Here is an 11214-nt window from a genome sequence, read left to right on the forward strand (position 1 = left end):
AGTTGTTTAACACATCTTGATGTGAATACCAGGAAATAAAAGCTGAAATTCTGAACTCTTGTCTCATACTCATCTTTTGATCTTAAACCCAAATGTCTTCAGTGAACAACAAAAACAAAGGAATGTGCCTTACCGTTCCAATACTTTTGGAGGGAACTTTAACTCAGATCTACACAAATCACGAGGGCACCATTTTTTTCATTCAAAATGACTTAACAACTTAACAGCTACGATTACAACTCTGGAAATATTAAAAATAATATACCTTTATTTTCATAACCGTACAACATTTTTCTCAAAATAACCAGTCCCTTTAGTACCCGTGGTTGTTTTGAGTCATTGTTCTATTAAAGTGGATGTGCTGCACAGTAGACAGCAGGACCGCTTTATGGCACTTGGATTTACAGGATTGCTGCTTTGATGTGAAAAAGTTTTACCATCTTCTTGCATTGTGCTTAAAGTATAAAATGTAGCGCATCATTGCATAATTTTTCCCTTCTCATGATCATTTCATGGTTTCAGTTTTCATTAAAGTAGTCTTACCTGGCTCCACTGACATCTACTCCCACCATCAGCTGCCCGTTCAGTGAAAGCAGTTCGTCTCTCAGTTTGATCCCCCTACAGCGGGCTGCTGGACTCCTCTTCCTCACCTCTGTCACCCAGATGCAGCCCACGTCCATGATGGGGCCCTGGTCTCTCCTCCTCCTCGGGCCTCCCTTCTTTCTCCCGTCAGGGTCCCCAAAAATAGGGATGTTCCCAAAGCTGAGGCCAAACTCTGTGCTGTCTCCCGCATTTTTACTGAGGGAAACAGCATGAACCTCGACATCTAAACCCTCCCTGCCGGAGGATGGGTTGGCTGATGGAGCTGGGTCACCCTCAATAAAATTGAGCTTAATGTACTCCACCAACTTCTGGATGGCAGCCAGACACAGCGACATGTCCTCCACATTAACACTGTTGACACTGTTGCTACTGCACACACTACTCCCTTCCCCATTCTGGTAGGAGTCTTGATCCACATGCTAGAGGAAATAGAAGAAGAGTGACCAATCTGTGAGTAAAGCTGAAGCATTCAATGAATATCCTTCAACAACTAACCTTTCATTTCCTATTCAGTACAGGTTGTTTCTTTTAACATTATTAAACCTTAAGTTATTTTCCCTTTATATAAAAATCACTAATTTATATTAGAACCCAGCCAATTCTTCGTTGTACAGATATTATCGGCTGATATAAGCTACATGCAGATAAATCGGCAAGTGTTCACAACACTGCAGCACCACAGAGCAAAGCATCGGCTGACAGGAGTCTACGGAGCATTTAGAAACAACAAAGAGTAGCTCCTGGTAGCTCTCACACTTAGTGTTCATGGTGAGTTGGTCATTTGTCACGTCAATTTCATGATTTAAATAATAATAAATATAGCCCCCATCACTTCTCCTCTCGTGAAAACATTTATGACCTGACTTGCTAACACTACCGTTTTTCACTGCCCTTGTAAATAAACAAAAGCTGAACAAGTATCTAACACGGCTTCCAGACAAAGGTATTTAGCTCCTCTTTCGAATGCGTAACGTTAGTGCGAAAACTCGAAGTTGCAGGTCCTCTGACAGTCATGTAGTATTACATGCATTCAACAACTGCGTTTCCTCTGTGTCACTGTATCATAGACAACATGTTTTAGAGCCAGGTGCTGGTTAGGAAATGGTTTCTCGTAGCTTTGGTTAGAATTAACAGAGTGCTGGTTAGGGTTGTGTGATATGACAATATATATCATTTGACGATAGCAAAACATCAATCATTTAAAATTATGCTCTATCGTTTATTTCATTGCGTCGCAAATTCAACACTTTACGAGAGGACGGCGCTTTGCACTGTGGTGAAATTAGTTTTTTGTTGGATATTCACCAGACATCTGTTGCCTATTCAACGTAAATCTATTGTGAAGAATATAAACAACTATGTGTTATGCTTAACCATTCTATAGAATTGCATCCTTCAATACTATAGAATGAATAATAGGCTTGATAAAAACTGAAAAAATAAATACACAAATATATTTACTGACCAAACATAAAAATGGTGATAAATTAATTTAGAAATGTTTGTAGATTAGGTTATTTATGTATGGTTTCATTGTTTGGATGGTATTACTGAAATCACTGACAAATATTTTTGCAAAAATCTGTGTTCACACCACCCTATTACAGTTACTACCACTGCTCTGCCATTGTTGCTGCAGCGGTCTGTGTGACAGTGGGAGCAGAGGGCTCTGTGAGCGGGCGGCTGGCCGGCCCTCTGGGAGCTCCTCCCGCGGGTTGCCGCAGGCTTACCCGCTGCCACTTGCGGAGCTCCTCAACTCCGAAAACTTTCAAGCACATTTTTGTTCCGCAGCAAGTACTATAACCACAACTGTAACATTACACAAAAAATTTTATCTAATCTAATGTAATGTCTATTTAGAATAATGATAATAATAAAGCAACAGCAGTCCCCTTTCATTCCACTATTGTTTATTTTTTTAAGTTACACAAGCCTGTCCATCACAAGCCAGATGTCTCTTTATTTAACGTTACAACATTACTCAGAATGTAACGACAGAATAACTGCGGTACAAACATTTAAACTGTCTCACAGTGCTGGCCTTTACTCTCAAGTTGTTGCTGGACTCATCTGCTGCGTTGGCTGCAGAGGTCTGTGTGGCTGTGAGCTCCGTGAGCTGGCATGAGGACCAGGGGGCTCCGTGAGCTGACTGGCCAGCTTGTTAGCTTCTCAACCCCCAAAACATTCAAGCACATTCTTGATTCGTCAACAGTTTCCCTAGAAATGCCGATATTTAAAATCTACAACGTTGATTTCTTTGTTTGCATACTGCATACTACATACTACATTTGGGCCAAATCAGTACGTACTACTAGTATAGTAGGCGGTTTCGAATACAGTCTCTGTTTTATTTACATTTAGTATCGCCTCAGCTCGCTTGAAAAAAAGTACCTGTTAGCGGGTACAGGTACAACTTTTACACAACGGAAAACCAAAAAAAGCGAGTCGAGTCAAGCTGGTACTATGCAGTGGGAAAGGGACTAAACAGTTACACAGTGCTGCACGAGTAGTGTAATTCTGACAAGAAAACATAAAAGGAGGTAGTCCTACCATGCCTAGTAGGTCTAATACTTTCCCATACTGCACACAAGGCCTGCTACTTCTGGTCCACTGATGTTCATGATGTTCATGGAAAATCCTTTGCAAAAGTCTTTCCAATCGAATCATATCAAAGCATTTGTTTTAGCTTATTTATAGTTCATAAGTTATGGACATGTTTATTTAAAGGAGATCTATTGTGCTTTTCCTTATTTTATGACTTACCTACAATGTTACAATGTTGGATGTTCATGTTTAACATGGTAAAAGCTTCAAATAATAAGGGGGGGCTTAAAGAGACAGGAGCATCTACAGCTTGTTTCAGACAGAGGCTGAAATGAAGGCCTTCATGAAGAGTCAGTAGAACTTTAAATCATGCAACGCTGCCAATTCAGGAGTTACAGAACTACAATATAGGACTGGAAAAGCAGTTTAATAGGTCTCATTTGATAAGTTAATAAAATACAGTTCACATCCTATTTTTTGTGGTCTATCATTTTTGTCAATGTTGGCCTATGTTTATTATTGTCCATTGGTATCAATCTTAATACTTTCCTGAAAACGTGTTTTAAGTTATGATATACCGCCCCTGGCACACAATCGGTATAGGTAATAGGTGTGTGGCCCCCACTGCGGCAGGCGTTCCTTATTTTTCTGTATTGAAGGTGGGAAGCCTAGATGTATCGCTGTCTGGAGCTTCTGTGCTCATGTTTACTTTGCAGCAGCAAGTAGCGACAGCTTGCTAACCCACAACCTAGCTAACGTTAGTTACATTACTTGCTGGGTTGTTGTTCATTCTATGTTATGGTAACGTTATTTGTCCTGGTGTTAGATTTCGCCAGAATAGCTTATCTTACCTTTATGATGATTATTATTATGATCATAATATTTCATTGAATTTACGAAAAATGTTCTATATATCGGGATACATATCGTTGTTGGGATATGAAATTACCTATATAGGGATATAAATTTTTAGTCATATCGCACAGCCCTAGTGCTGGTAAAGGGATAAACTAGATGTGAATATGATACATAGTAGAAAGTAGTCATTGTGGCAGATTATATGTAAGGTAGTAACTATTGCAGGACAATATATATATATATATATATATATATATATATAATAGCACTGACATGAAATATGTTATGGTATTATTAGTAGTAGTTGTAGTAGTAGTATATTGGTATTTTTTATAGTTTTGTTTCGCTGTCCCCCACAATATATACACTATTTAATTTATTGTTCATTAGTAGTAGTACTCCATAATTTATAACAGATAAGATATTTTGAAAATGTTTTCTGTAGTTTTATACATTTGACTCTTATCAAAACTTGTTTTGCTGTTCTTTTGTTCAAGGTACTATTTATAACAATAACAAAGTTTCTTTTTAAACTGCGTTATGTCATCGGATCTTGATATGGTCTCAACATAACAAATGTTACGGATAATTTTTGTTTGTGTAATGAATTTCTTAAAATGGGGCAAGTAGTTACTAATGTTTAACAGGATAAATCAACTGTGATTTTCATTTCATGTTATATGGCAGCGTATTCACAAAAGATATTTAATAAGTTTCTCAAAATAATTTGAAACCTTTAATATTTTTATTTTTCCCTTTCATGCTATGCAAAAAAGATATTTTTCATGTTTAATTTTTTTGTTTTTACAAGAAATGCTTCTCGTTTTCTTTCTTTAGTGTATGTATGTAGTGTAAAAGTGATTTTACAATGATGGACCTTTTTCTTGTTTTAACACTATGTTAAACTTGTCTTGTAACTTCCCAGCTTATCAATTGAAAAGTATGTTTAAACAAGATTTGTTGATTTTGTGAAATAACGAGAAATAAAAGTTGCATCATATAACAAGATAAAATAAAATTATAACAAGGAAAGTTTCTTGTAAAAACAGAATAATTTGGTATCTAGTAATAATAAGAAAATTACATTATTTTTTTTATTATTATTATTTATTTTATTTTATGATAAGTAGAAACATGGGGCGGATGAAGGCGATGAAGTACCTTATAGTCAGAACTGTCCTGATTCAGGTTGTGGTCCTGCTGAGGTCTTGTGTTCTGAGCCCCATGCCAGTCCTCCAGCAGTGGAAGGATGCTGAGGGAGTTGTCCTGAGTGATGGGCATCCTGGCATCCTGGACCTACTGAGGGTCCCCCACCAACAGGTACTCTGATGATTCCAACAGTTAGTTGGGCTGGGGTAATACTGGCAGGAAATGTGTGCAGCATCAGGCCATTACCCTAATGACAGCACAATAACAGATCACATTGTAGGAGTTGATAAAAAGATACAGAAATATAAGAGAGATGCTCTCAATTGTTATTTTTGTTGCCTTGCCAGTCCCTCCTCTTTTAGTTAATAATTGAGCTTGACAGCTGCAATGTGAAAAAAAAATCTAAACCATTTAAGTTATACCAGGGGACTTGTATTTTGTACTTTTGCAATAGCCAACAGATATCAGGTGTGTGGACTAGGGACCCTTGCTGCTTTTTATCTCTTTTGAAATATTTAAGTTCATTTTCTGCATATAAATTTAACCTACATAAAAGTGAACCTGGGAGCCACAGTTTACTAATACATCATTTAAGGTTGAGGTTGAAATAATTCATATACTTTCGAGTTCCACTCACAATTTTTAAATAACTTTTTAACTGAATTTTAACAAGCTATTGGTTAAAGAAGACTTAACTATATAGTCCATATTTATGAGCAATTGTCTAAACATTTGGGCACGGCCATGCAGAGACCTTTGGAAGGGCAGGTGCTCAAAGTATTAAAGGGGCACATGGAACAAGGATTAAAATAGTGCTGTTATCAAAATATCGATACAGAAATATATTGTTATGTATTCCTTGATTATATGCATATACAGATGCTTCTGTATCGATACATCAACAAATGCTGTGACACAGTTTTGAAAAAGAAAACAGGGAATACCCAGATCTAGCTTTTAAAACACAGTGGGCTGACATAACTTGCTGGTTGCTGGGGATGCTGCTAATGGGGGGGGGTATACAGACAATATTGTGATGATTTTCTATATTGCATTGTAAATCTGAGATATACTTAGATTTTGATTGACTATATATCTAATCATAAATCTAAAAAGATGTGTGTGTGTGTGTGTGTGTGTATTCATTCTGTTGGCCCATAATAACCATGACAGAGCAGCATTTACCTTTCACATTAACATTTCATACCTTTGTCTTAAATCTATATAGGGCCAATTCTTCTTCACTCTTTACTTTGATGTCAGGAACATTATTTATTTTATATTGACACTGACATTATTACATGTATTTCCAGTTATTTAGTTCATATAAAAGGTTTGTTATTAAATCTATTCAAATACTGTTCTGATTTAAATGGTTGTTTTAAAAAGGGCTGATAAGTAGGCTATAATTCGCACACTACATTTTTTTATTAAGTTACTGTAATAATCCTAGTTCAAGTGAAAGGTTTTTAGTCAAATTACATAAGAAATACAATACCTCGCGACGCCCGTGAAACTTTTCTCCCTCAAACAGCAAGAACGAAGTCAACAGAACACCTTTGTTTATCTGAGTGCAGAAGCAACGTTAGCTGTTGGCACAGTGTTAGTCGGTGGCTAACGTTACTTCTACAGGCGACACACAGAAATATACAACTACTGTGCTCCTCTCTGTGTTTTCCTTGTAAAATACATCCAACAACCCACAACAAGCACATTGCGGCAAACCCCTCTTACCGGCGGAACCTGTAGTCAGAGCTGCTGAATCACTAACTGTGTGAACGGGAGGGCTCGTCACGGATCAGGTGAAAGGTCATAATGTGGGTCATTTTATTTTCTGTGAAATTATTATTAATTCATTTTACTAATAGTTTGATTCGGCAGGCCTTCACAAAAACTCTACAAATTATAAAATTAATTAATTAATTAAATTTGTCATTGACAAAAGGGCACATTGGGCATCAAAGGGCAAAAGTGCAGGTGCTCAAGCACCCATTGCACCCCCCTCTGCATGCATTTGGGCTCAAGTCAGGAAGAAGTAGGGTTATTTAGTCTTTGGCAGGGGTTTCTTTGGTTACTTTACGACAGTCTGGTCCTAGTTGGATAAAACATAACCCAGCGGATTTGCCATGTGTAATTGTGGCTTGACAGCGCAAAGTCACACCATTGAGAGACTGCAGTCTTTCTTGACACCAAGATCGCAGGGATTGCAACTGGACTGGCATCACCACATGCTCTACTCTCTCGCCACCGTGGAGCACAGTGAGTCCCAAAGATAACAAACAGGAAGCAGGCGAGGAAATAACCTGACTGCACCACAGAACAATACCTGTGCACTGTGCATTTTTAGCTTTTAGATCTGGTCTGTTTTGTAGTAACATGTTTGGGTGAAACTACCCACATGGCAAAATCATAGTATATAGTATATGTTAATAATGACACACAGGCAGAAGCAGGATTTTTTGTTACATAAAAAAAATTCTGTGCTGCTCACTACAATTCACTAACCTTTCATGAGAAACAGATAAATACACAACACACACCTGTTTTAAAACACACTTAAGGCATTCTTAGGCAGAGCAAGGAAAGGAGTTTTTGAAAACCCTGTTTAGTTGTGTATATTGTTCAAAACAATGACCAGTTTCACCCCACAGGGTTATGAAATAGCAAAAAATATCATTATATTAAAGTCATGAAAAGAAAAAAGAAATGCTGACCATATAAATCATATCATTGAGGATGATACTATAAGATCAATAAGTTCAGTAAAGAAAGTTGTTTTAATCCAAGAAGAAATTATAATGTAATTTTATAATGTAATATAATTTCCTTATTCAACCACAGATATACTAATGCATCAGATCTGAAAATCTGATTTGACAAATTTCACACCAGCCTATTCCACCTGGGCAAACGCTAAGAGTTCATATGAAACTAACTTAACTGGTTATGCATCATTCAAAACTCATGGTTGGATAAAAAAACTACTGAAATACTTGATTTTGTAGAATGAATCACGTAATCCCAATTATGTTTAACCATTCTGAATGTCAGTTCCAGGATCCAAGGATACAACTTTTACAGTGTTAAAAGCAACAACTTGGATGTTCATGGCAAAAATGTCTCTACGGTAGAATGTCCCTGAACACCTCTTGTTGTGTACTTATTTATAGAAGTGCAAGACATCCTAAAATACACCAAACCTGCATGAACTATTAAAATCTATTTATAAACTTTTAACTATTAACTTCTATAACTTCTAAAGTTATGCTTTGTAAATGGCTGATGAATGTTAATGTTAATGATAATGTTATTGTTTGTTGGTCTGAAACATGCTAAGCCAGCAGAGGTCTTCAGGGGCCCCTTACACAGTGAATGTGAAGTAAGGAATCTGGGTAGACCCTTCATCTACACTCTTAACTACAGACAGCGAGTTGAGTAAAGCCACATCTCGGCAGATATAGACTAAAACGCAGGCTACCATGAGACCACACTTTAATGACTATACAGAGCTTTGACTTCAAATAAACTGTTGGGCATTGTGGTACCATCTGTCTCTACAACTCCTTTCCTCTCCAACTGAAGGCAAACAGGGTCTGCCCTGTTCTGGCCTAAGATGAACTATGGTCTAGATTAGCAGGGGTACATTTACAAGGCTCTCAGGAAGAAACTTTCAAAATGTGATATCAGGGGGTAAAGAAGACAGATACAGTCCCATCATGGATGATTAATGGGAGGAAGTCCAAGAGATCTCTAAGAGCTTTTCTGGGTTTAGCTAAACATGCCAGCAGGCGGGAACTAGGCAAGCATTATGACATGTGTTACCATGTGATAGTCCAGCCATTGTGAAAAAATGGCTGGATTACAAACTAGCTATTTTCAGGCAGTTCAGGAACAGCGTTTTCTGTTGATGGTAACTCCCTTTGGGCTGGACTTCGGGCTTTTTCACTTTGCAAACCTATTACATGCACAAAAAAAATATTATTATATTCTATATATGTATATAACACAATAAAGGAAAAGGAAAAAGCCAAAAAGCATAAAATTACCTCTTTAAATGATTTTATTTTGGTGCTATTTTACTTTATTTGACAGCTGAAATTAAACAGATGATAATAAAGGGGAAATGAGGGGCTGAATGAGCTGAGGAAATCTCGTGGTACACACGTACATGAAGCTTTTACTAAGAACAAAGAACGAACTAGAACAGCTAAGTGTCTGCCCCTGTGTTTTCACTCCAGCAATAATAAATCTGCTGTTTGTGCTGTTTGTTACAGCTGCATTGGGGTAGCAATCCTGATGTGGGTGTGTTCAGAAGATTCAGCTGAGTATTCAACTTTGCGCATCACCACAGACAACTGGCAAACTATTCTCTTTCCCTTTATTTAGAGAACCTCTGGGGAGGGACACAGATTGAGCTGAAAAAAAACCTACAATAACTACAAAAGCCAGGAGCTATGTTAGCATTCAGTCGAAATTACTGTAAAAATTACTGTAAACAAAATAAGTTACTACTCTATAATGATATTATACAAAATGTAGAAGGTATAAATGAAACTAAGATATAAATACCCAAATCAATCTTAAATATCAACCAATATTTATCACCAAGTGAATATTGAAAGATAATAAAATGACTTTTGCATTATACCTAAAAACCTTTTGAACATGATCCTGAAAAGTTCCTTGTACCCCCCAAGCAGCAACATCAATATGTTATGGTACTACCACCGACCTTAGACCCTTTGACATCTACATCAGTCTTTTTCAGCTGCTTGAACATGTTAATGCTGTCATTTTTCTCTGGAGGACAGTCTTGCTGTGAATAGATGAGTCAAGCTTAGTTCCTGTAGACAGCACAAAAACCACTTTACAGCATGTATTTTTGTCTCCCATGTGTCCACCACAAACCATGCCAGGATCCATAGAAATTAAACAGTTCATAGTGAAGTTCATTCAGTAGAGTCCTGGTTAAGACACAAGGGCTGAATTGAAGTGATGAAACCAAGCAATGCTATATGTACAAACATCTCTCCTATACACATGCAAAATACTCTGTAAAAAAAGTTGGTGATAACCTGACAGCTTTTTGATTAGTCTTCATGAACATGACTTGCAAAGGACAATAGTCAAATATCTCTTGATACCGGGTCTTGTTGTGCACAAGTTATTTACAATAAAGCCTTAAACAAAGGCTACACGGCCAATCAGTTTGGGTGCACAGAATATTTTGGTCAAGAACACGTTATTTCCTGCACTTGCACTTGAACAGTTCAGTTTGACTCCACACAGCGGGTTGGACCCATCACTGAGAAGCAGAGAGCGTTCTACATGAAACCCCCTAGCAACTGGTAATATGTCTCCTGTAAATTTGTGGAAATACAATACATTTTATAGGGTTCAGCTCCATTGCATCATGTTGTGTATACACAGTATATAAAGTATCCAGTACATTATTGAATAGAAATTAAGCCACTTTTCCTAAGAAAAATCAACTTTTCTGACCTGCCCTGCTTCTACCTCTGAGTCTGCGGTCAATCTCACCTGTTGTTTCTGCCCTAACTGACTCAACCAGTGCAGCATGTTGGCTGCTGTGGTCATCCTCCTCCTGACACCTGATTTATTACCTCAGTAAACACTTTCCTAATGAGTTTATGGTCTCAGGCTAGTTTCATGAGCATGATGATCATTTTCAATCCAATGATCCAATAATTTGTGCAGCGTAAAAAAATATCAAGGCAATTCAGCTTAGGCAGGGGGCAGGCGTTTGCGTGAGGCGAACACATCACTTTCAGGGACACTTGCTATTGAAATTAGACTGTTTATGCTGCTCATGGATAAAAGAAAAGTGTTTCTGCTGATACCTGTTCAGAAAAGAAAACAAGTAAACAGATTTATATATGTTAACCTGTTGCTCAGAAGGTGCCTGTTATGATGTTATGATTGTGGCTCTGGACTCTGATGGTAACTTGTTTTAACAAGCTAGATAAAAGTTAATGTCCTGGCAGTGGCAAATAGCTTTGGTTTTATATTTGATTTGATTACATTAATGTTTAAGTTGAG

General features: G+C 37.4%; 1 protein-coding gene across 1 annotated transcript; it reads right to left on the reverse strand.

Moving 5' to 3' along the window:
* Nucleotides 1-543: 543 nt before the first annotated feature.
* Nucleotides 544-5385, reverse strand: LOC123966302 (PDZ domain-containing protein 2-like; the record flags this gene model as incomplete). The annotated part of the gene is made up of 2 exons (XM_046042486.1): nt 5167-5385; nt 544-1022 (listed from the first exon to the last, which is right to left on the reverse strand). Coding segments are annotated over exons 1-2 (599 nt in total), but the record flags the coding sequence as incomplete, so codon positions are not given.
* Between the last annotated feature and the right edge of the window lie 5829 nt (nt 5386-11214).

The sequence above is a fragment of the Micropterus dolomieu genome, unplaced genomic scaffold (assembly GCF_021292245.1).
Source record: "Micropterus dolomieu isolate WLL.071019.BEF.003 ecotype Adirondacks unplaced genomic scaffold, ASM2129224v1 contig_13109, whole genome shotgun sequence".
Lineage (NCBI taxonomy): Eukaryota > Metazoa > Chordata > Actinopteri > Centrarchiformes > Centrarchidae > Micropterus > Micropterus dolomieu.